This window comes from Globicephala melas, chromosome 7 (assembly GCF_963455315.2).
Source record: "Globicephala melas chromosome 7, mGloMel1.2, whole genome shotgun sequence".
In the NCBI taxonomy this organism is placed as follows: domain Eukaryota; kingdom Metazoa; phylum Chordata; class Mammalia; order Artiodactyla; family Delphinidae; genus Globicephala; species Globicephala melas.
The window spans coordinates 54,191,355-54,217,425 of record NC_083320.1 but is presented as its reverse complement, the minus strand read 5'-3'; the positions used below and the strand labels follow the sequence as shown (position 1 = coordinate 54,217,425).

General features: G+C 41.0%; 1 protein-coding gene across 1 annotated transcript in view; it reads right to left on the bottom strand.

The window, feature by feature from the left end:
* TTN (titin) overlaps positions 1-26,071 on the bottom strand; it is a 279,722-nt gene that overhangs the window by 181,422 nt on the left and 72,229 nt on the right. The window contains 45 exon segments of the mRNA XM_060302200.1: positions 53-340; positions 860-1,138; positions 1,255-1,536; positions 1,958-2,236; positions 2,457-2,738; positions 3,993-4,280; positions 4,424-4,711; positions 4,851-5,129; positions 5,231-5,509; positions 5,604-5,882; positions 6,856-7,143; positions 7,237-7,515; positions 7,663-7,944; positions 8,064-8,342; positions 8,603-8,884; positions 9,429-9,716; positions 9,837-10,124; positions 10,243-10,521; positions 10,625-10,903; positions 10,998-11,276; positions 11,431-11,718; positions 11,832-12,110; positions 12,913-13,194; positions 13,316-13,594; positions 14,654-14,935; positions 15,171-15,449; positions 15,695-15,982; positions 16,086-16,364; positions 16,478-16,756; positions 16,878-17,156; positions 17,257-17,538; positions 17,672-17,950; positions 18,076-18,363; positions 18,482-18,760; positions 18,862-19,140; positions 19,255-19,533; positions 19,629-19,910; positions 20,003-20,281; positions 20,396-20,683; positions 20,803-21,081; positions 21,179-21,457; positions 21,876-22,154; positions 22,255-22,536; positions 23,031-23,594; positions 25,385-25,663. Of these exon segments, the coding sequence (XP_060158183.1) occupies positions 53-340; positions 860-1,138; positions 1,255-1,536; positions 1,958-2,236; positions 2,457-2,738; positions 3,993-4,280; positions 4,424-4,711; positions 4,851-5,129; positions 5,231-5,509; positions 5,604-5,882; positions 6,856-7,143; positions 7,237-7,515; positions 7,663-7,944; positions 8,064-8,342; positions 8,603-8,884; positions 9,429-9,716; positions 9,837-10,124; positions 10,243-10,521; positions 10,625-10,903; positions 10,998-11,276; positions 11,431-11,718; positions 11,832-12,110; positions 12,913-13,194; positions 13,316-13,594; positions 14,654-14,935; positions 15,171-15,449; positions 15,695-15,982; positions 16,086-16,364; positions 16,478-16,756; positions 16,878-17,156; positions 17,257-17,538; positions 17,672-17,950; positions 18,076-18,363; positions 18,482-18,760; positions 18,862-19,140; positions 19,255-19,533; positions 19,629-19,910; positions 20,003-20,281; positions 20,396-20,683; positions 20,803-21,081; positions 21,179-21,457; positions 21,876-22,154; positions 22,255-22,536; positions 23,031-23,594; positions 25,385-25,663 (12,957 nt within the window).

Below are 26,071 nucleotides of genomic sequence, written 5' to 3'. Positions count from 1 at the left end.
TGTTGAATAAATAATGAAACGCAATTCTATTTCGCTGTTATTTTTAGCTGACCTCTCACAGTCAAAGGAGCACTGCACTCATCAGAACCAGCCACATTAGTAGCTATACATGTGTAGTCGCCGGTGTCCGAGTCTTCCAGCATGTTCACAGTTAAGGCACAAGTGTTATCCGTCAGGGTGGTCTGGTACTTCCTTCCACTGCTGATCTCGTTTCCTTCATGGAACCAGGAGACGGAGATTGGAGGTGATCCATAGACTTTACACTCCATTACCACTGAGGAACCAGACAGACCATTTGTCTCTTTCAATTTTCTTGTGAATGAAGGAGGCACAATTCGGTCTGAATGTGATAAAAATCAAACAAACAAGGACATCAGTTATAAAATGATTTGAAGAGAGAATTATTGTCTTTTTGATGGAATATGCCTAGATCCATTTGGCTCTTCTGTGAGGATATAACAGAGTCCCCAGTGGGGTCACACCATGGAAAGCCTTGAGAATCAGTGGACAAGACGTGCTAGTTGACTTATTAGGAATTTTGGTCTCTCTTTGCTGTGAATCATTATGTGGAGAATTACTCCAGCATAAGTGACAGTAGAAGACTACATATCCTTATTCCTTATCCAGGGATTAAGTGTTACTCCTACCACCCTGAATTGTGGAAATTCCTCCAAAAGAAAGGGATAGAACTTTTGGACTTGGTTTCCTTCTAACTCTATAGGTCTATTACCTCTGATTTTGCTGATTCAGAGGATGTCAGACTCATGTCACGCTGTAGAATGTGGAGTTTCTTATACACACGTATGTAAACCAGGAACTATACTATAATAACAGTGAAACAAAAGCCCAACCAACCAACCTGAAACATGAACTGAGGCTGTGCAGCTGTCTTTGCCCACAGGGTTTTGCACCTCAAAACTGTACACCCCACTGTCACTGGGGGCCACGTTAATAATCTTAAGGCCAGATATTTTGTTGAAGAAGCTGATTTTGTATTTGCTATCACTTGTCAGCTCTTTTGCATCCTTAAACCACTTAGTAGTGAGTTCGGGTGTGCCAGTGACCATGCACTCCAAGGTACAGGTGTCTCCCGTGGTCACTTTTATGGATTCTGGCTTTTCGACAATTGCTGCAGGCTCTGGAACGAGATGTAAATTGTTTTCAAATGTTAAAATCACATTGAAAAACTAAAGAAGACACGAGTACTGGTAAGCGCGTGCCTTCTATTCATGATGACATTCTATCTGCACTAACCGAGGATGGACACCGTGGCGAAGCACTCTTGCATTCCGGCATCGTTTTTGATCTGACAGGTGTATTTCCCGGCATTGGCTGTTTCCACTCTTGAAAACTGGAGGGTTGCAATGTTTTCTGAATAAGAGATCCATATATTGTCACTTTCTCTGACCATCTCCCCCTTGTCTTTGAACCACACCACAGAAATGGGCTCAGTGCCTTCAATAGCAGCCTGAAGCTGAACTTCTTCACCAACGATGGCAGAAATGTCACTGGGCTTCTTCACAAATCTTGGTGGTGCTGATGAAAAAGAGGCAAAATCAGGGATTTAAAATGTGTGGGGCTATGCGTATTTCCCTCAAAGCTATGAATGCTAGGAATCAAACTGGTGATCATGTGTTGTTTCTATTTCTTAAAGAAGAGGCATTTTTGGTGAATGGGAGCAGAGATGCATTAGAGTTTGTACTAAGCAGAAAGAGTCGAACATCTTGGCCTCTCTAGCTTTCTAAATCCAATCAAAACCTACTGGGAAAATTGTCTAAAAGGGTCATTTGTAGGATTTAGAAATGGGATGCGCACTAACTATAAAAGGATTTAGAAAGGAGAGAGGGGAAAAGTACAAGACAGCTAGTGGTAAAGGATGGGGCAAGAGCTGAGGGGCCAACAGGGTATTAAAGTTAGAAGGAAAACTGTAAGCAGAAGAGGATGGAGTCACTCTAACCTTTCAGAGTGATGGAACCAACACAGGTGTCTCCCCCCACGTCGTTCGTGGCTTTACACTGATATTCCCCAACGTCTGCAGCACTGACGCTCAGGATGTGAATACTCGTCAGGAAGTTCTCAGACATTATCTTGTACTTCTTGCCACTCCTAAGTTCTCTCTTGTCTTTATGCCAAGAAACTTGAAACGGGGGGGTGCCCTGAAGCTCACATTCAAGGTGAACATCAGCTCCTTCCAGTGTCTCAACGGGACGAGGCTTTTTGCGGAAAACGGGTGGTTCTAAAATTAGGAAAAAAGGAACATTAGGATGTGTTCTGTAACTATGTAGTTACAAGTAAGAATCAGTTTTCCATTCCACCATAGAGAGAGAACACTACACTCGATTTTCTATTGTGTCCTTTAAAATTTTTAGAACCTCGACGGAGAGTCAAACAGGGAATTGAGAGGACAACTAGGAGGAAGTTAACGTGAAAAACATGAAAGAAGGGTAGGAGCTGACCTTTAACTTTTAAGGTGGTGCTGCTGCTTGCTCTGCCCGCTGCGTTGCGGGCCTCGCATGTGTAGTCTCCGCTGTCTTCTACACTGAGAGCGTGCATTTCCAATACCGCCACCGAGTCATGGAATGACATTCTGAATTTACTGCTCTCTTGAATTTCAGTCTCGTCCTTATACCATAAAACTTTGATTTCTGGAGACCCTCCTACTTTACATTCATATCTTGTAGATTCATCTTGTTTCATGATTCTTGAAGGTTCTAGCTTCTTAATGAACCTGGGGGGTTCTATGGAAGCAAGACAGAAAACACAAGGGAAGAGAAGGGAAGACACGTATAATTCAGGATGAAGTGAAAAATCAAACAGAGAGGTCTTTAGCTCTGGAAAACAAATTTATTTGCTGCAGTTCAAGGAAGAATAGTTAGGTGAAACTTAACTAGAAAATTCCTATAAAATGTATTTATTTTTTTAAGCACCCACATCAAATATTACTGCAAAAGGAAAGAGGAAGAGACATTTATCCCTTTTGTGCAATCCTCCTACCAGCAAAAGAATCACTTTGTGCAAGATCACAGTCAGAGTGTGTATCTGTTGGTGAAATCACACTACGGTTTACAGGGATTTGAGAGAGTTTGATTACTTTCTTGTACGTGAACCAGTGCAGGACGGTCTATTTCCTGTGGCTGCAAAGATATCAGTTATGTACCATGAAGAGTCAGAGTAGCAAAATTGGGTTAGATATCTTAATACTTTAAAGTGCTATTTTCTCTTATAGGCCTTACATAGATATTTCTTCAACCTTCATAATATCCCTTTGAAGTGGGGAGAGCGATCGCTTTCTTCATTAACTGAATCAAAAAATTCAAGTTTAGGGAGATAAAAATAATTAGCAATATATCACAGAGCACGTGGGCTGCTAAATCTAACTCTGTTTTAATTTGAAGTTATTTATAAACTATCACCATTAAAACCCTTAAAAATGCTCTCATGGGTTAGACCAGCAGCTCATTGAGTTAAATGTTTGATTTCTGACCACAGCAGCCTTGAACATGCTACAGAGAGACATGGTTGCCTTCCATGATGTCAGATATTGATGTACTCCCCAGTCCCCTGGCTTCCATTGTTATTTAAGTGGAGCTAGTAGAGGAAAAGAAGTTGACACAATCTGACTCTTCTTGAAGGGGTTGATAGTTTGGGGCTCTGCTAGCCCCTCGAGGAACAAAATCCATTAATTTATAAACTAACGTGGAAAGTAAGTCATTCGAGACAACTTCCTTTTATTGTCCTAAGGTAATTTCTTTCAAACTTGGGTTTTCTTGCAATTTCAGCCTTTGAAAATGGACCTTCAGTCCATGTTTGACCAGTTTTATATTTTTTTAAATAAACATTATAAAAAACTTGCTCCCACTTAGAAGACCCTGGATCTATTCAATCACTTCCAATTCCTAGACCATAGTCCTAAACGTATCTTTCAAGCACACGCTTTCTCCTATATTTTCAGATGTTGAAATGAGACCTTACTATTTCACTTGAACAAGTACCTTGTACACCCAGATGAGCAGAACAAGAGTCTTTTCCAGCGACGTTGCTTGCATAGCAGGTGTACTGCCCAGCATCGACTTTGCCTACTTTGAGAACCGTCAGAGTGGCAGTATTTTCAACCAAAGTCATCTTGTAGTTGCCTCCAGGGCGAATCTCTCGGTTATCTTTGGCCCAAGTGATCTTGATTGGTGCAGTTCCAGTTATGTGACATTTAAAAGAACCACTTTCTCCAAGAGCAAGATCTACTGACACAGGCTTTAGATCAAAGAAAGGAGGCACTTCATGGTCTGAAAAGAATGAAGACCAACATGGTGACTTCAGTTTTCATGCTCCCAGACGTGGAGCAGAAACTAAGTGGCACCAGACCTTTGGTGGCCCGGAGCAGTGAAACTGCTTTATGATGAAGAGGGTAATGTGATGAGCTACCCACCTAAGAGGATGAGCTTCGCACTGGATGAAGCTGTCCCAAGAGGATTAGAAGCAGAGCAATTGTACTGACCAACATGGCTCTGGTCAGTTTGCAAAATTTGAAGAGTTGCTACATTATGAACAAAAGATGTTTGCAAATTAGCATCGTCTTTCAAAAGCACCCCATCTTTGTACCAAGACACTTGAAGAGGTTCTGAGCCATTGATGCGACATTCAAATGCAACTGGGAAGCCAAGGGTCTCCTGAACATCCTTCAGTTTTCTTGCAAAGGAAGGTGGAAGTTTGCGCTCTGGAAGGGAGTCACAGACAATCCTTATTTACAAGAGAGAAAACACCCGCAGCATACTTCAACCCATTAACATTGTGACGTTTTTAAGAAAGTGGATCTGTCAACACACAGCAAGACTTGTTAGGAGAACGATCATCACCTTTGATAACGAGCACAGCTGAGGAAGCCACTGCCCCCACGCTGTTTTCAGCCTTGCACGTGTATTCTCCCACATCACTGGGATCCACTTTGTTGATTACTAAGGAGGCAACATTATTTCTGAATTGCATTTTATACGCAGGAGCCGATCGTAGCTTTGTGTGTTCTTTATACCAAGAAATTCTAATTTCTGGGGTTCCATCCACTTTACACTGTAAAGTTACAGGTTCTCCAATGGCTGCTTCCATGTGTTCCAGAGGCTCAATAAAATAAGGTGGTTCTGAGGTAGAAAGGATGGTAATCAATCAATCATACTAGCTAAAAGAGGATGTATTAAAAGAAAGAAAAGAGAGCAATAAGAAGAGGTAACTGTCAACATACCTAAGACAGACACCAGCGCTTCACAAATATCTTGACCGGCCTCATTTTCTATGAGGCAACTGTATTGTGCATAATCCTCTATTGTGCTATCAAGAATTTCTAGGATCGTAGATTTTTCCGTCATGGTAATGCTGCAATTCCGAGATTGTGTAAGGGGAAACTCATTCTTCATCCAGCTCACCGAGATGGGAGGCGTGCCGGTAAACGTGGCCTCGAGAACGATGGGGTTTCCTGTCTCGACGCTGAAATCAGCCAATCTTTTCACAAAGGTGGCTGGTTCTATAAGGAGAAAACAGCAGGGCAGAAGTGGCATCTTCAAATAAAGAATCAGAAAAGAATGCTAAAGATACATGTTTTGGAGAAAAGAGCAAACCTTTCACAAAAAGATGCGTGGTACAGGAAGCACTGCCAGCGTCGTTAGCCACGAGGCAAGAATATTCCCCGCTTTGCAATGGCTCCACCTCAAACAATTCCAGTTCTGTGACAAAATCTTCCAGAGAGATGCTGCATGACTCCCCTGACACCAGTTCCCTGCTGCCTTTAAACCATTTGACCTTGAAAGGCGGGGTGCCTCTAATGACACTGGTGAATGTGAGGCTCATTCCAGGGAGAACTTCCAAAGAATCAGGGGCTTGTTCAAAAGATGGTGGTTCTAGATACCCCAGGAGTGGGGGAGATGAAGAGAAAAAAGAAATCCAATTGAGCAGTGCTTTTGCTCCTTGAAGAAAAGGGAATTAAGACTACACACGAGGGCTTCCTGGGTGGCGCAGTGGTTGAGAATCTGCCTGCCAATGCAGGCCACACGGGTTTGAGCCCTGGTCTGGGAAGATCCCACATGCCGTGGAGCAACTAGGCCCGTGAGCCACAACTACTGAGCCTGCGCGTTTGGAGCCTGTGCTCCATAACAAGAGAGGCCAGGATAGTGAGAGGCCCGCACACCATGATGAAGAGTGGCCCCCGCTTGCCACAACTAGAGAAAGCCCTCGCACAGAAACGAAGACCCAACACAGTCAAAAATAATAAATTAATTAATAATAAAAAAAAGACTACACACGAAGTAATGAGGTGGATAGACCTAGAGTCTGTCATACAGAGTGAAGTAAGGCAGAAAGAGAAAGACAAATACCTTATGCTAACACATATATATGGAATTTAAGAAAAAAAAATGTCATGAAGAACCTAGGGGTTAGACAGGAATAAAGACACAGACCTACTGGAGAACGGACTTGAGGATATGGGGAGGGGGAAGGGTGAACTGTGACAAAGCGAGAGAGAGGCATGGACATATATACACTACCAAACGTAAGGTACATAGCTAGTGGGAAGCATCTGCATAGCACAGGGATATCAGCTCCGTGCTTTGTGACCGCCTGGAGGGGTGGGATAAGGAGGGTGGGAGGGAGGGAGATGCAAGAGGGAAGAGATATGGGAACATATGTATATGTATAACTGATTCACTTTGTTATAAAGCAGAAACTAACACACCATTGTAAAGCAATTATACCCCAATAAAGATGTTAAAAAACAAACAAACAAACAAAAAGACTACACACGAAGACAAAATAAAGAAATCCCCTGTGAGGCAGTCACTAAGTCAAGCAGCAGCCTGGTGCCTGTGCACTGACCTTGGACAGTCAGGACAGCCGAGCATTCGTCTGACCCAGCCACGTTGGTGGCCACGCACGTGTATGTGCCTGTATCAGAGGGCTCCAAGAAGCTCAGATTCAAAGTACAGACGTTTTCCGAAAAGCTGGACTGGCATTTAGGCCCACTAACGATCTCATTTCCATCTTGAAACCAGCCCACGGAGATGGGTGCGGAGCCGGAGACTCTGCACTCCAAAACCGCCGAGGCCCCCAGGATGGCGTTGGTGTCCTTCAACTTGCGGATGAAGGAAGGAGGGACGACTCGATCTACATGGAGAAGGGTAGTTTTCCGTTGAAAGAGAAGCCTTATTTTCTACCCCAGGAAAAACGGTATATTCACAAAAACCTCATACTACTCACCCGAAACATGGACAGACACAGTGCAGTTACTTTTACCAACACTGTTTTTCACTTCAAAGCTATATAACCCCTTGTCACTCATTTCTGCACAAGGGATTTTAAGTGAAGCCACTTTGTTGATGAATGTGATGTGATGTTTGCTGTCTGCAGATAATTCTCTCCCATCTTTGAACCACTTGGCTGAAAGTTCTGGTGTCCCAGCCACTGCACACTCTAATGCAAAAGGATTTCCGGTAGTGACAGTCATGGGTTCTGGTTTCTCTATGATTCTGGCTGGTTCTGAAAGAAGTATATTGCATTGAACACAAAGTCTTCTTTCAAACTAAGAGTGTAATCAGTATATTATTGGCTAAGAGCAATATGTGCAGGCAATGATCATGGGTCAATCAACCTGATTTTTTTCTCAGGCTGTACTTTGTTACTAACCTAGGACAGTCAAGACTGCTGAACACTCTCTCATTCCGGCATCATTTCTGATCTGGCACACGTATTTTCCAGAGTTAGATGCTTCTGGGCTTCCAAGCTGGAGTGTTGCAACGTTATCAATGAATGAAATCCTAGTGTTTTCACTCTCTCTGATAATGTCACCTTTATCTTTCAGCCAGACGACAGCAATGGGCTGGAAGCCTTCCACTACGGCCCGTAACTCAACGGCATTCCCAGCGAGGGTTGAGGTGTCACTTAGCTTCTTCACAAACCGTGGGGGTTCTAATGAAAGAAATTTGTGGTTAGAGAAAAAAGATGAGAATCACAGCCACATACATTATTGGTCAAGCAAGAAAAGATGAAAGCAAGAGATAAATATTTTTGTGCCCATGGATACAAACCTTTGAACTTGACAGTGCAAACACACGTGTCACTTCCCACCTCATTAGTAGCTTTGCAGTGATATTCTCCTACATCGGCAGCTTCCAGATTAAGGATGTGGAGACTTGTATCAAAATTTTTTGAAGTGATTTTAAATTTCTTGCTGCTCCGAACTTGCTTTCGATCTTTAACCCACACCACTTCAAATGGGGGGGTTCCCGAAATTTCACATTGGAAGATAACATCAGAACCTTTAAGGGCTCCTACTGGAGAAGGCTTCTGGGTGAAAACAGGAGGTGCTACCAGAAGAAAAGAAGATAAGCAATGAGAGCATTTGCCTAATGAAAGGGAAAAAATATTTTAGAGTCTAAATCGTTGAGTGCCCGGTGTGACCATATGACAGTATACTAACATAAGAAATGACTAGTCATAAAAACTAGTTTAAGAATTGCAAGCAAATCCCCTTAACTAGCCTTTTTATTTTGGAGCTCAGAACATTGCTGAGAAAGAATCCAGATCAGAGGAGAAGGAAGAAAGAAAGCAGCTTAGCATGTCTAACCTTTAATCGTCAGGGCTGTGCTGCAGCTGGCGTCCCCAACACCATTATGGGCTTCACAGATATAGTCCCCAGTATCCTCTGTGCTGGCTTCATTGATGGTGAGCAATGCCACAGAATCCACGAATGACATGTTGTATTTCCAACTTTCATGAAGTTCACCGTCATTTCGGAACCACAAAACTTTGATTTCCGGGGAACCGCTTATTTTACATTCCAGTTTGATGGATTCTCCCTGCTTTGCAACTTTTGAAGCTTCTAATTTCTTAACAAACTTTGGAGGTTCTAGTAAGTCAAAGGAAAAAAACAGCTTACGTTTGTAGCTGAAGAGTCCATAAATACATTTTTAATCTGGTTTATTAGTAAGAATATATGTACTTTCTGAGAGTTCTGTGGTAAAATATATTTATCTTTTCTATTAAATAAACTTTTAATATTTTTAATAGAGAATTTAATTGGCAAGTTAATCTTTGTAGTTTGGATATGGAAACTAAAACATGTAAGTTAATGTATTATAGAGGTATTTGATCAAAATGGTAAGTCAGAATGCCACATAATAGGAAAGAGTGAAAAAAGAGAGAGTTGAAACAACATTTAACAAATTTCAATTAAACAACCCTCTGATAAGACTACTTTTAGAGATACACTAACTTAAAGAACAAAATAAAGAGAAAACAGAACTTCGATGAATGTTGCCTCCACCACTAACATACAAATTCCAACATGATCCAGTTATTTTATCCCGAACATTTACAAACTAAAGAAACTTTTCAAAGAAAATTACACAACATGGGAAAGAACAATATTGGTAAATGCCATGTGAAGATACCTTTTACACTGAGTTGAGCTGAGCACATGTCTTTGCCAACATCGTTGGTTGCTTGGCAAGTATATTGACCAGAGTCTCCTTTGCCTACTTTAAGAATTCTCAAATGGGGAGTGTTTCCCACACATGTAATTGTGTAGTTTCCTCCAGGACGGATTTCCTTGTTATCTTTTGACCAAGTAATTCGCATTGGTTGAGCACCAGTAACATGACACTCAAAGTCAGCACTTTCCCCAGCAATAATATCTATAGATACAGGCTTGATGTCAAAGAAGGGAGATTTCTTAGGTTCTGAAAGATGAGAAGAAAAGGCAACATGGGTTTTTTTTCTCTTTTTTATTGGCCGTTTCTACTTTGACAATGACTAAGAAGTCATGGTTTGCAAAGAGAGAGAGTAACATAGGAACAAACCTCTTGCTGTCAGTCTAGCACTGGAAGACGCTGTTCCAAGTGAATTAGAAGCTGAGCAGGAGTATTGGCCAGAGTGACTCAAGTCTGTTTGCAAAATTTTTAAAGTTGCCACATTATCTACAAATGATGTCTGTAGATTTTCATCATCTCGTAAAAGTACCCCATCTCTATACCAGCACACTTGGATGGGTGTGGAGCCATTCAGTCGACAAGTGAGGGTAACTGGTAACCCAACAGTTTGTTCGATATCCTTCAATTGCCTTGCAAAGGAAGGTGGGCGCTGGGACTCTGTTGGAAGACAAGTAATACTTGAGGCATTAGTAGATGAAATAAAAATTTCCCCATAAAGATAAGAGTGAAGACAAGGAAAAAAGAAACTTCTTAATTTCTAAAATAATATCATCACCTTGAATTCTGAAGACAGCCTTAGAAGAAGCAGTCCCTATACTGTTTTCTGCTTTACATGTGTACTCTCCACTGTCATTGATGTTCACTTTATTAAAAACAAGTGTGGCCACATTGTTTGTAAAATAGGTCCTGTATTCAGGAGTTGACCGTAACTTGGTATCGCCTTTGTACCAAGACACTGTAACTTCTGGTGTCCCAGCAACTTGGCATTGTAAAGAAACCGAATCTCCAACTGATGCCTCCAGAGGCTTCAGTTCCGTAACAAAATAAGGTGGTTCTAAAGAAGAAAGATTCACAGTCAGCAACTGGAATTAAAGAAAAGCACACAAACCATGCCTCATGTTAGACAAATGCCAATCATTTGAGAATAAGAAACACACCTAATGTAGATACCAGAGCTTCACAAACATCCCTTCCTGCCTCGTTTTCAATCTCGCAAGAATACTGTCCTGCATCTCCTTTTGTGCTATTCAGAATTTCCAGGATGCAGGTCTTCTCTGTTGTGACTATGTTGCATTTTTCAGATGGTGTAATGTTCACACCAGCCTTTTTCCAGGTAACTGAAATGGGGAGTGTTCCAGTGTAGGTGCTCTCCAGAATGATGGACTTCCCTGGCTCTACAGAGTGATCACTTAATTTCTTCACAAATACAGCTGGTTCTGGGGAGTGACAAAGCACAGCAGTTAAACACAGTGAAAACACAAACAAAGATGTCCCTTAAAAAGTAGGAAGCACAAATGCACTGGAGCAAACCTTTTACAAAGAGACGGGTAGTGCAGGATGTTTGGCCGGCATTGTTAGAAACCACACAGGTATATTCCCCACTCTGAGATGTGTCGACATTAAATAATTCCAGTTCTGCCACGGTGTCTTCAAAATAGATGTTACATCTGTCTCCTTTCACCAGTTCTCTGGCACCTCTGAACCAGCCAACCTTGAACGGAGGTGTTCCTCTAATGACACTTGTGAAGGTGATATTTTTGCCTGGTAGTACTTCCAAAGGTTCAGGTTCCTTCACAAAAGAGGGTGGTTCTACATAGACAAGGAGGATAATGATAAGATCCTGTAAGCATCGAATTTAGTTGCAATTTTGAATCAAAAAGAAGAGCACTTTTGAATGTGTGCCAACCTGGATATGTACCCAAAGAGGAACTCATAAGAAAGGGTGTGAGCGTCTAACACTGACCTTGTACAGCCAACACAGCACGGCATTCATCAGACCCAGCGACATTAGCAGCCATGCATGTGTAATTCCCCATGTCCGATGAGTCCAGAGAATTCAGCTGCAACGCGCAGACATTATCTGAAAACGTAGTTTGGTACTTTGCTCCACTGACAATCTTGGTTTTCTCATGAAACCAGGCAACAGAGATAGGCAATGATCCAGCTACTTTGCACTCCAAGATGCAAGATGTACCCAGCACCCCAACTGTATCTTTCAGTCTTCGTGTGAAAGAGGGAGGAACCATTCGGTCTGCATGAGGAGAGGCAAGAGACTCGTGGTTTGAAAGAATAGAAGACACTTGAGAGAAGAAAGCGTGTGAAAGGAATTTGCTTAAGCAATGGGAAGAACATATCCGAACTAACCTGAAACATCAACCACAGCCGTGCAGCTGCTTTTTCCGACATTATTTTGAACCTGGAAAGTGTATGTGCCTGCATCTTGCTTTTCAACGGAGAGAATCTTTAAGGAAGAGATTTTGTTGTAGAAGCTAAATTTGTGTTTTTGACTGCTGGTCAACAGCTTTCCATCCTTGTACCATTCGACTGAGAGTTCAGGAGTGCCAGCCACCTTACACTCCAGAGTGCACGTTTCTCCTGCAGTCACTGTCATCGAACTTGCCTTCTCGACAATGACCGCAGGCTCTGAAATAAAATGTGATAGCCATCTGTCAAAGCCTGTTACCTTTACCTTGTTTCTACTATCAAATTCATTACCAGTTTCTTCCAATGATATGGATATCTTAGGGCTCCCTCTCTCTCTCTCTCTCTCTCACTCTCTCTCTCTCTCTCTCTTTCTCTAGACCTTAAAATGTGATTCCATAATTACACACTGTCATGAAATTATATGAGTTATTATTAAGAAATATGTTGGTGCATTAGTTGACTTCCAAAACAATTCAATGTACAAATCAATGTTGATATATACTGATTTGCACTTGACCCTCTCTAGAACAAAGCCTACATGTTGTTATGAATTACTCAGTATTTCTATTCTACTTTAAGGTGCTAAAGACAGTTTTTTGAAAGTTGTTATCCAAACAATGGCAAAATTGAAAATGAATATGCCCAAAGATGAAAGTGCAAATCGTTCCTATCAAACTTTGATCTTTGTAGTTCTTGTCAGCTTTAACAACTATTACTTTCGGAAAAAATTTCCTTGTGGCATATGCTGGGCTCCCAATTTTTTCATTCTTCAACAAAAGATAGTCATGATTACATCTCCTAACCCATCAAGAAAATAATAAGAGACAGCTCATTTTTGTTAGGCTCACAGACACAGAAAAGAGTGTTTGAAAGGTCCTTTCCCGTAAACCTTTGAAATGGGTGACGACTGACATAGTTCTAGAAATTCAAAACAGGAGACTCTACCAGAATCTCTTAGTAAGTCATCTCAGCATTTGGCACCTCCTTGTATCAAGGAACTATAGCACCATACTGTACCAACCTAAAACAGTCAACGTGGCCATGTTCTCCCTCATTCCACCATCATTCTTGATTTGGCAGATATACTTCCCAGCATTAGCTGGCTCTGCTTTTGCAAACTGCAGAGTTGCAACATTTTCCACAAATGTAATTCTGATGTTTTCACTTTCTCTAATGACTTCTTCCTTTTCTTTAAGCCACTGGACAGAAATAGGCTGGGTGCCTTCTATAGATGCTTGTAACTCAGCGGGCTCACCAGCTACAACCGTGAGGCTGTTCAGTTTGGAGACAAATCTTGGTGGTTCTGAAGAGGGAAAGATGGATGGAGATTGTTGGAAAGATTGTCGAGATAATGGAAGAGAGAAAACAAATAAGCATTTTGCACGTTCCTGCCATTTCTGCCATGAGTAGGAAATAATGCATACCTTTTAATTTTACAGTACAAATGCAGGTATCACTTCCTACTTCATTCTGTACTTTGCAGTGGTATTCACCAATATCTGAAGGGCTGACACTGAGAATGTGAATACTTGCATGGAAATTTTTGGATGCGATCTTGTATTTCTTGCTACTTCGGAGTTGTCGCTTATCTTTGTACCAAACCACCTCAAATGGTGGTGTTCCCAAAAGTTCACATTCAAGACTAACTTCAGCATTTTTAAGGGTTTCTACCACAGGAGGGAAGCTGCTAAAAACAGGTGGTTCTGTAAAAAACAAGAATTCCTCATGAACTGGGCTACTTAACTTCATAGAATATTTTTATTTCTTTGTTTTTAAATTGGAAGAATGAGTCAAGATACTATAATAGGTCTAGCACTATCACTTTAGGAGTAACAGCTTCAGAGAAGCCATCAGCCTTTACAAAATCACTCTGCTTCACTGGCCGAGAACATGGGCTAGACCTCAGGTGACCTTACTGAGCAGTTCAACATTCTGTCTACTCCACCTTACTACTTTTTCTGGGACTATAAAGATTGATGCACAAAACTGTAAAGCAAAACAAAACAATAACCAAACAAACCCCCAAACCCAAGTGTAAGAATCAATATGATTTGCATGAGGTACAGAGTCTGACTTCAGGGATGAAATTTTTTGTATACACATTACAATTGGGACACTTGGAAGTTATCACAACATTTGTGCTCTAAGTCTTCCATGTCAACAAATGGTTTTTGCAATAATCGCCTTACAATATGACAAACTTGGACTTTGTGAAAAAAATTCTGGAAAATACTAGTACTATTTGCAACAAAGTATAGTGATATAATTTAAAAAAATAGGAACTGATATTTGAGAGAGAAAAATATACATAATTGTCCTGTTGTAAATGTAAGGTTAAAATCTGTATTGCTTGAACCTTGTATATATGTGGTAAATATTCCTTGCTTTTAATGATAAAGATTATAGTGAGGATGATGATATATTTATAAGTTGATTGAAGGCAAAAATTAATTTTAAAATGCCCACTTTGTTTTTTTGAGCATTTTGGAAACATCAGATTTGAACTGCTTGGCTAATATGTTGAGGTGAGTAGAATTACGACATTGGAATAACAAGAAAAATATCTCAGAATGATTGTCTACATGTACGCAAATCTTAAGAAGAAAAAAACATCTAAAAATGGAAATAATACTAGTTTGGGAAAATATTCTATGATCTCAAATGGAAGCTAAAAATGACAGCAAAAGAATAAAGAGCTATGATAGCCCGGGGAGAAGAAGGTGGGTTTCAGGTAATGAGGAACAGAGAAAAGAGGTTTCTACCTTTTACTATAACCTTGGTACTGCAGCTTGTGCTGCCAGCAGGGTTCTGAGCCTCACAAATGAAATCCCCACTGTCCTCAGTACCAAGACTATTCATCTGTATGACGGTCACTGAATCAATGAAAGCCATTCTATATTTATCACTCGCTGGGAGTTCATGTTCATTTCTGTACCACACAACTCTGATGTCTGGGGATCCAGTTATCTTGCATTCAAGTCGTGCTGAGTCACCTGCTTTCACTATTTTGGTTGCTTCTAGTTTCTTTGCAAACTTTGGTGGTTCTAGAGAGTGAAGAAAAGAGGAGATTTATGAGGGAACAGAGCAGATATAAATAACGAACTTCAATTAGGTACTACATAGGAAAGAGAAAAAGATGAACAATGCCTGGCAAACAGCGTGTACCGTGTTAGAAAGAAGGGCACTTTCTTGACTGGGTAAAAGATATATTGTAAAAGATTACAGAAAGGACAGGAGCCACAGGTCACACAGAAACATAAAACAATCAAACTGGCACACCTGTCACAAGCAACACTGTGGTACAAGAGTCGCTACCAACATCGTTGGTAACTTGGCAAGTATATTGTCCAGTCTTGGAAGCATCCACTGAATAGAGATTTAAGAAGGTAGTTGAGCCTTCTAAGCCAATGAAATATTTAGGTCCAGAGGCAAGTTCCACATCATCCTTAAACCACTTTACTTTAAATGGTGGTGTTCCTTTTAGTATAGCTTTAAATTCCACTGTAGAATCAGGTATGGCTTGTTGTCGCCCAGGTTTCACTAGGAAACTTGGTGGTTCTATAGATTTTAAGAGAAATACATTTAATTAAGTTCCTTGTTGTTGGGTTATTTTGACAGTTTTATGGACATATAAAAAAAGTTACTGAAAAGAGGTAATGACTGAATATTTCTTGAACTCAACATATATGTATCTAAAGAAACAGAATTATGGAGACTTTTAGTTTTAAAGGACTCCAGAAAAGAGTGCTATACTTGAAAAACAATCGCAGAAAAGGGTCAGAAAGAGGTAAAGAAATTCTAACCTTTTACAGTTAAGATGCCACTGCATGCCTCACTCCCTGCTACATTTGAGACTTTGCATGTGTAATTCGCAGTATCTTCTAATTCCAGATTACTAACGTCCAGCGACACAGTGTTTTCATGACAGACGAGCCTGTATTTTGAACTTGTAGTTATTTCTTTTCCATCCTTAAACCACTGAGCACTAATAGGAAGTGAGCCAGAAACCTTGCACTCCATATGAATGGAAGAGCCTAGAACTTTATCCATTTTCCTTAATTTTTTGGTGAATGATGGAGGAATATTTTGATCTGTCCAATGCAAACAGCAAAACACATCCATTAATATGTTGCCATTTGTTTACCAAGGACAATAATATATATAAGGGAAGCTGACTGGGGCCAAGATACAAACCTAGCACTCTCAGGTAGGTGTCACAGCTACTGCTTCCAAAGTCATTTTCCACCTTGAAAGTATACGCCCCGCTGTCTTGCTTCATTACTGACTGAATCCTAAAACTGGCCACGTTATTTTCAAAACTCATTGAAAAATATCTACTGGGCATCATTTGTTTCCCATCTTTAAACCACTTCACTATGAGTTCTGGTGTTCCAGCCACAAGACACTCCAAGGTCACGGGGTCTTTTTCAGTGACATCAACAGACTTAGGTTTCTCTAGGATCTGAGCAGGTTCTGTAGTAAGAATGAAACCGTGGATGAGTTGCATTAATAATTCCATGGAACCAAGGAACTGCTTGTGAAATTGTCTTCACAGAATAACTCTTGAAAGGGATTGGCTTACACACCTTGTACTAAAAGGAAAGCATAACACCTCTCAACTCCTGACTCGTTCTTGGCTTGACACGTGTACCTCCCACTGTGTCCATTATCCACAGATCTGATTTGAACTGTGGCCACATTGTTCACAAAGGAGATGTGAACATTATCATCTTCATCCAGAATCTGATCATCCTTGAGCCAGGTTATAAAAATGGGAGGAGAACCCACCACAGTGCTCTGAAAGGTGGCAGAACTTTTCAAGACAGTAGTGACGTTTTCTATCTTCTTAGTGAACGAGGGTGGCTCTGTGATTAAAGTAGACAGTGTGAAAAGAAGAGGTATATTTGAACTCCTCCCCATCATACAAGGTTAAAGAGCATTACAGAATTTGTATCAGGTAGCCTGCTCCTTGTGTGTCTAACTGACCTTTCAGAGAGACTCTAGCACTACAAGAACAGCTGCCGCCTTCGTTGGATACGATGCACTGGTATTCACCAGTGTCTGAGGGGTCACACTTGTTGATATTGAGATTAAACACTGACACTCTGTCAGTCAGCGTATACTTTTTGCTGCTTCGAATTTCCTTGTTATTCTTCAGCCAAGTGACTTCAAATGGAGATGTTCCCATAACTTCACACTCCAGCTCCACGTCACTATCTTTGACTACTTCCGCGGGTTTCAGCTCCCTAATAATGGTGGGAGGTTCTAAAGATTCAAAAGGAAGACAGAGAATAGCTCACTCAAAGGAAGACCCGAGGACTAGCCAGCAGCACAGCCAGAAAGGAGAGAAGATGCAGTAACGAACCTTTCACTTTTAACTCAATGCTGCAGCTTGCCGTGCCAGCATCGTTACGAGCTTCACAGACATAAGTCCCACTATGTTCTACCCTGGCACCAGAAATTTGGAAAGTGGCTAAACCATCAGTGAAGGAAATGCCATGTTTCTCAATGGCTGTTATTTCATTCCCGTCCAGATACCAAGAGACTCTGATTTCAGGAGTGCCTGTTATCTGGCATTCAAAGGTCGTGGATTGTCCGTTCCTCAGCACTAGGACTGGGCTGGGCTTCTTAATGAAGTGAGGAGGTTCTAAAGATGGGGGAAAACGTGATATTGAACATTTTTTAAACCAAAGACCAATGAGAATCGTTTTCTTAAGCCTCTTCCCTCCCACCAAGAAAATCTAGGCAAGCAAGACAATGAGAAAATGTAGAGACCAGACCTTTGACAAAGAGAGTGGCTTTACTGGTTGCTATGCCAACATCGTTGCTCAGTTGGCAAATGTAGGTCCCCAAATCGGCAGCTTTGGCTGAAAAGAGCTCTAGAATGGTGGAGGTGTCATCCTTCCAAACTGAGCGAGCTGCTCCCGAGTGCAACTCTTTGTTATCTTTAAACCATTTTATTGTCATGGGTGCAGTGCCACCCACAAGCGCCTTTAATTGAACCCTTGTATTGGGATTGACATCTTGTGACTGTGGCTTTTCCAGGAAGTAAGGGGGTTCTGGGGTGAAAGAAAAAGAAGCAAAAGGGGGAAGGAATGGTTTATTTTAGAATGATCAGTCAAGGTAAGAATTAAGAAATGAGAGAGCAATAAGTTCTTGAGAGGCGGGGATAAAAATTGCCAACCTTTGACTGTCAGATGGCCGCTGCACTGGTTGTGTCCTGCCTGATTAGTGGCAGAACAAGTGTAGGTTCCACTATCTGTACCTTCCAGGTGACTGATTTCCAAGAAGGCAGTATTGTCATGAAAAGAGAATTTGTATTTTTCACTAGCTGTTATTTCTTGGTCGTCTTTGAACCACTGGATGCTCATGGGATGTGACCCAGCCACTATACATTCTAAGTCAATAAAAGACCCTTTAATGCTGTCCATTTTCTTCAGCCTTTTGGTGAATGAGGGAGGTATGATAAGATCTATGCAATGAAAAAGAAAAAAAATGGTCAATCTACCAATTTTTATTTTCTCTAAAATTGTAAGAGATGAAGGAGCACAGAAATGCCCAGTTTCTCTCCATAGAAAAGCTGTACCAACCTAATACATTAATGCTAGCCTTGCAGCTGCTCCTCCCGACATCATTTTGGACTTCGAAAGTATATTCTCCACTATCTCTCTTTTCTGTAGAAATAATCTTCAGTATAGAGACGGTGTCAGTGATACTGATTTTGTATTTTTGGCCCAGGGTCAGTTCTTGGCCATCTTTAAACCATTTGGCTGTAATCTCCTTAGTCCCTGAAAATTTAACCTGCAAAGTGGCTGGGTCTCTCTGGGTGACATCTATAGACACAGCCTCCTCAATGATTGTTGCAGGTTCTGTAGAAAACAAGAGGATAGGTGTGGGTTGTGAACTGCTCTGCTGAAAGGCTTACATCTGCATTTTTCCCTAAAACCCATGGCAAACTTTCTGAACCAACCTTTTACTGAGAGTAATGCGGAACATCTCTGTACTCCCGCATCATTTTTGGCCTGACAGACATATTTCCCATCATGCTTGATTTCAATGCCACTGAGGTACAGACTGGCCACATTGTTCTCAAAGGTCATTCTTATGTTATCATCTTCAGTGATTTCATCGTTGTCTTTCAGCCAAGTCACTGTGATTGGCAAGGAGCCCTTCAGAGTGGCCTGGAAGGCAGCGGTACCTCCTCTAAGGGAGCTGGTGCTCTCGATTTTCTTTACAAAAGCTGGGGGTTCTAGTAGAAGAATGAATTCTCAATGAATACCAGCTCTATAGCAAAACTGGCTTTAAAAAAATAAAATCACTGACACTGCAGAAAAGCCAGTCCGTCATTAGAACTGACACTAACCTCTTAAGGTCACCTTGGCACTGCAGGCACTGCTGCCCACCTCGTTGGTCACCCGACACTGGTATTCACCCGCGTCCGCAGCTACAAACCTCAGGATCTGCAGGCTAACCAGCTGATCCTGAATGAAGGTTTTATACTTTCTACCACTTCGCAGTGTTGTGTTGTCTTTGAACCAAGTGATCTCAAAGGGAGGTGTGCCTGCCACCTCAGCCAGCAACATGACATCATACTCCTTCAACACTTCAATGGGCTTAAATTCCTTGGTAAAGTAAGGTGACTCTATAGCGGAAAAGGAATTATTGTGAGTTAATGGGGGTGGAGTCTGTGCCCTGGGCCACAACTTTGGTACCACAAGGGGCAATGTGAACACAAACCTTTGACTATTAAAATGCTACCACAGTGGTCACTGCCAGCCTCATTTTGAGCCTCACACATGTATTCACCGCTGTCGTCAATGGCAACATCTTTAAGTGTTAGAACCGCGGTGGACTCCACAAAAGACATTTTGTGTTTGCTGCTCTCCTTAATTTCTCTGTCATTTGCAAACCACGTTATTTTAATTGGAGGGGTGCCCGTTACTTTGCAGGCTAGCTGGGTGGCGTCTCCCTTTTTTAACAGCTGTGATGGCTCTAACTTTTCAACAAATGTGGCAGGTTCTGTGGAAGGAAAGAAATCACCCAGAAACGTGAGAAAGAGGAAAGAACTTCTGACAATGGTGGCACAAAGATGTCAAGAAAACTATGCAAACCTTTTACAAATAACTTTGCACTGCACTCCACGGCGCCAGCCACGTTGCTGACTTTACAGGTATATGTGCCTGAGTCGGAGGTTTTTACTACATAGAATTCCAGGGAACTTTCTAAAGCTTCTTTGGTGATATAGCAGTTTCCACCGGAAACCAGCTCTTTGTCACCCTTAAACCATCTGATTGTGAGAGGGGTAGACCCTTGGAAGGTGCTCTTCAGGCAGATGGTTGAGCCGGGCAGAACATCCTTTGATGCTGGTTTAGTTACAAAACTGGGTGGTTCTAAAGAAGGGGGATAAGAAAGAATTTCAAAGAGTTAAGAGGCGCGACTGAAGGGAAGAAGGCTTAATTTGAACATCGTCTACGTAAGAATGAAAGGCACAGTTTCCAGCCAACCTTGCACAATCAGGGCTCCGCTGCAGTCTTTGCTTCCCATGGAATTTGTGGCTCGACAGGTGAAATTCCCTGCATCATTCATGTCTATTCTGCTTATCTCCAGAGAGGCTGTGCCTTCCACAAATGCTATTCTGTATCTGTCAGAGGAAGCTATTTCTTTACCATCCTTAAACCAGGACACCCTCATGGGGAGGGAGCCAGCGATTTTGCAGTCCAGCCTGCAGGTCCCACCAACCACACTGTCCACATTGTGTAGGGGTTTGGTAAAAAATGGAGCAATGTCTCGATCTGTTCACAGCACAAGAAGAGAAGAAAGAACAATGTGGAACAGTGCTCAGTGATTTTAGTTTTGGTTGTTTGTTGGGTTTCAGAGGAATATGGAAGCACAGGTTTCTAAAGATACTAACCTAAGACAGTGAAAGTTGTCTCACAGGAGCTGCTGCCCACTTCGTTGGAAATCTCAAATGTGTATTGGCCGCTATCATGCAGTTCGGCGGAATAAAACTTGAGTTGGGCAACATTGTTTTTAAAACTTATTCGATACTTTTTACTGGCAATCAAAGGTCTCCCGTCTTTGTACCATTTGGGCTTGAGCTCTGGGGTACCCGTGACTGTATACTCCAGCGTGGCTGGGTCTCCTGCCGTCACCTGGATCAGTTCTGCCCTCTCAACGATTTTGGCAGGTTCTACAAGGGTATTAAATAGTTGGAATTCTGAAGTGTGTAGTAAGGTTTCATTTTAAAAGGAAATATCAACTCCAAGTTAAAACGTTCTTACACGAACCTTTAACTATTAGTTCCCCAACAGACGTTTGGCTTCCAGCTTCGTTTTCAGCCAGGCATGTGTATTTGTCAGCAAAACTAATCTGCACATCAGGGATTATCAAGACTGCAACACCATTGGCAAAGCTCATTTTGATTTTTCCATCTTCTTTAATGATCTTCTGTCCTTTCATCCATGTGACAGAAATGGGTTCTGACCCTTTCACAGCAGCTTGTAAGGTAACCGTTTGTCCTGCTAGTGCAGTAAAATCATCTACTTTCTTTACAAAGATTGGTGGTTCTAATTAAAGAAAGAGAGCACCCAAAATTTCTTAATTCCCAAACACTTCAACACCATATGCATTTAAGAACTTTATCTAGATTACATTTATCTATTCCATAGTGTTGGTTAATTAGAAGAAGAAACCAAATTCAAGAGGAATTACAATTCCACCCAAGAGAAAGAAGCAAGGAAGATAAACGGTTATCAGCTGACAAAATCGCTTATTATGTAGTTCACTTTTGTTATCAGAGATTAAATATTTATACTGGTCTCAAGATAAAGACTGGATTTCCCCCAGGGTCCCAGGTCAAACCAAAGGCAAAAAAAATATTTTCAAAGATTAGGAGAAGAAAAGAAAGTACCAGTTTTCCTTCCTTGGTTTAAGAAAGCTATTTTGACAATTTATTGAAGAGATACCAGTTTTTCAAGCACTAACCTTTTAATAAGTGGGTTGCAAGGCAGCCACACTTCCCAACTTCATTAGCAACCACACACTCATATTCACCAACGTCCGCGCTATTAAACGAAAAGATCTCCAGGGACACGACAGATTTCTGAGAAAACAACCTGTACTTTTTACTACTTCGAATTTGCTTCTTATCCTTGAACCAGCGAATTTCAAATGGTCCAGTGCCTGAGATTTCACAGTGAAGGAGGGCATTTGTTCCTCTCACTATATCTGCAGGCTCGAGAGTTTTGATGAAAGAAGGAGGTTCTACAAAAGCATGAAAGCATTGTATAAAGCATGTGTTACAAGCAATTGAAAAGAAAATATTTTCTCAGGAAAACAATGGACTACGACAGAGTAAACAAACCTTTGATAACCATTTCGGCACTGCAGCTGTCACTGCCAACGTCATTCACTGCTTCACACGAGTAATTCCCACTGTCTTCAACTTTTACGTCCGTAATATCAAGGACAGCCTCAGAATTGACAAAAGACATTCTGATTGTGTTACTCTCAGTAAGTTCTTTGTTATTTTTAAACCAAGTAACCTGGATCACAGGTGAGCCTTTCAGCTTGCAGTGGAGGCGTGCTGATTCACCTGGGATCATTAAATAAGAGGGATCCACCTTCTTCACAAAGGATGGTGGCTCTACATGAAGTTAACAAAAATGAGAAGGGAAAAGATATCTGAATCATAAACTACACAAAAGAAAAGTAGACATCATACAACAAAGAGACACATAACACACATAAAATGTCTTCTTGAAATTTCTGAAAAGGCTGTGGTGTACTCAATAGCTTTCCATGTTTCTATGATTCCAACATTTTCCCAGACTCTTGTTTAAAACAAACAAACAAACAAAAACAAAACCAACCAAATTCTACTTATACAAAGAGCAATTTTATGCAAGAAGATAGTTAAGGATTGCCTAGACACTCGAAGTTCTTAGAAGAAGTTTTAAGCAAGCTTTGTTAATGGCAGACAGTTTTAAACAAACAAGAATAAGTGCATTGTGAAGAAGACTGAAACAATAAAATCAAACAATGCCAGGATTTCCCCAAACCAAAGAGGCTGCTTGGATGAAATTATTTTAATCACAAAATGAGAGAAGGGAGTGGAAATATTATTCACACACTTCTTACCTCTGATAGTTACTGTCGCTGAAGAGGAGCTGCTTCCAGCCTCATTGGAAGCTGTGCAAACATACGTTCCTGTATCTTTTAGTTTGGCCAGAGGGATCTCGAGGGATGCTATTTTATCTTCAAAACAGATCTTATAATCTTTCCCAGGGGGGAGCTTTTGCCCGTTTTTACTCCATGTAACTGTGACTTTTCTGTCTTCATCTGCTTGGCACTCAAGGTGTACCTTCTTATTGACAGCTGATTGCACAGGCTCTAGCTCTTTAATGAAATGTGGTTTGTCGATTATGACCAACTCAGCTTGGCAAGTATCGGCTCCAAACTTGTTAGAAGCCTTACAGGAGTAAACTCCTCTATCTTGAATTGTAAGATTTGAGATTTCTAAAATGTGTTTGTTGTCTGCATCTGAAATCCTGCAGTTAGGGGAAGGTGAGAGGGCCACGCCGTCTTTCTGCCAAATGGTTTCAATCACTGGAGTCCCTGTCACTGTGCAGAGGAACTTGGCTGCCTTACCCACAAAAGTTGTTATGGACTTAGGTCTGGAGAGAAAGGCTGGTGGATATGCCTCTGTAAAAGAAAAGTTTTCAGTGTTATATTTTGTCCCTACAAAGCTCTTGCTGTAATTACATATTCCAAGAAAGAAAAAAGATGAGTAATAGCTTTAGATAGACATGAGACATTACTCAAAGTAGGGTAATGTATGAAGGTGAAAAGATGTGTCAAAGGAAAGGGATGAGAGTTTTTTTTATAGAGGAGCAAGACAGCACTTTAAATGTCTCTATCAAAGGAAAGAACAAATGTTCCTTTATTTCACAACATTGACTCACTATTGCTAAAGCTTTGTCCATTTTATGAGCTGATTAGTTGTTCGAATTATCTGATAAGCAATTCAGCTGGTACGTTAATTCTGCAAATTAGAAGACTGTATGAGGAAGATAAAGAAAACGTACTTGACTTTTCTGAAGAGTAGAGATATTAAGTAATAAAAAGTTTCAGTAGTTTTATAAAGTCTCTCTAACCCTCATGTCGATGACCACTAGCAAATCCTTAAATGGCACAACTTTAAATGTATCCACTAAATCACTCCAAACTTGTAAAAATATTTATAGCAGTAATTTCCCATGTCCATTCTGCATTTGGAAGCAAACATTTAGGAACCTCTCTTTCTGATTAAAAAAAAAAATCCTCCTCTTTCTTCTTTCCTCTTGTGATTTGAAGCTCAAGTGTTAGTCCCATTACTGAACCGGCCTATTTTGGGTAAAGAAATTTCCCGAAGTGTCATTAAGAATAATGCCATGCACTTGGCAGTACGGAGACTCTGATCACAAAGTGAAATCCACTGAATGGGTCACCATGGGCCTGGGGGTGTGGAGTTTCTGATATAAAAGAGTTGTAGAGGAGAGGAAGCTACAGGAAACCCTGGCTTTTTCAAGTCAAAGATGCATGCTGCATTTACCCTTCCCCTCCATGCTGTCATTGAAAAAGATGACCAAGGTAATACTGTAAACCAACTATACTTCAAAAAGAAAAAGACAAAGGGACAGCCTCACCCTGGCATTTCGTGCATGCTTCTGTCAACAGCACAAGTCATTGCTACTTCTCACCCTAAACCATAGTTCATAAGTTCATACTCACATTTTCCCTTTGTAGGAAGAAAGCAAAAGAGAAAGAAAGAGTGAGAGAAAGAGGTAGGAAAGAGTTATTTTTTTTTTTTTTGCTAATGAGGGAATTCAAACTCCTGATGAGTGTTACCTACTTGACAGTCATCCTGTGTGTCCTCAGGAAATGGAGAACAGAATATTTGTGTAGTTACTCTTATTTTTCAATTAGTAATAAAGCTTAGGGTGAGAATCCTAGTTTGTAGTTCTGTACTAGCTCCCTGTCTCTTATTAGGATTTGTTTGACTTTAGTCTTATGCTTTGGCTTTTTTCATTTTGTAATTCTGTTCTTAATTGGTTAACTGGGTCCAAATTATTACACACATTCGGACATCATTTACTTTTTAGTAGCACCAAACTGTCCTGAAATTTTTTATGCTAGAGGTCAAGCCAGACCATTTAATAAAAAGAACAGAAAAAAACCAAAACCCAAACCAAACTATGAGGAGCCACTGCTTGTGTGATTCCTTCACATTGCTCTTGAAATAAAAATTTTTTTTCTTTAGCTGTTTTTAGAAATGTGACTGTAAACAATGACTTCTTGTCTCTCATAGGCTCTGCACTACCTAGCCACTGTGTTACCATCTTGGCTACTGGTCTCTCCAGTTGGTAGGACAAGTACCTCCTGCACCTCCACAAAAAGTAAAATAGGCAATAATATGAAATGGAATAACATCTGTGTCAGTGTATGGCATTTACCTGTCACAGTCAGTGTGGCTGTGCAGCTGACACTGCCATACTCGTTGGAAGCTTTGCAGGTGTACTCGCCACAGTCAACAACCTGGGTTCTCAGGATTTCCAGGGTGGTGACATAATTTGCAGACCGAATAGAACACTTGTCACTCTCACAGATTTCTCGGCCAGCTTTGAACCACTGGAAGCGGACATTGGGAGCGCTGTGGATCTCACAGGTGAATTTGGCGAGGTGGCCCAGGGCTACTTCCTGGGGCTCAATTCTCCTCCTGATCACTGGGGCAGCTGCAAAGGGAAGCAGAGCCCATTAGCACACCTCCTTCTCAGGTACCCCACATTTTTCTTTTCCTTCTAAACTTTGCTGCTGTTAATGGAGTGAAACAGTTGAAATTAGTGAAGTGGATTGCAGCAGTTTAAGACAAGTGACTGGAAAATGAGGAAGATCACTGAAGGCAAAAGAAGACAGCAAGCAGCTTTCAACATATTCAATTGCTACTTTTCAGTGAATTGTGAAAAAATGATTAAAATGATGTGATGCTCTTGGCTTACATGCATAACAATACGATATATTCTTTAAATATACCATGCTGACTAGGAACACTGCGAATAATGTGAAAAAAACATGATCTACTAAATAAAGTGATGAAGTGAAACAATAGCAAAAAAGATAATCGAAACAAGAAACACAAATGG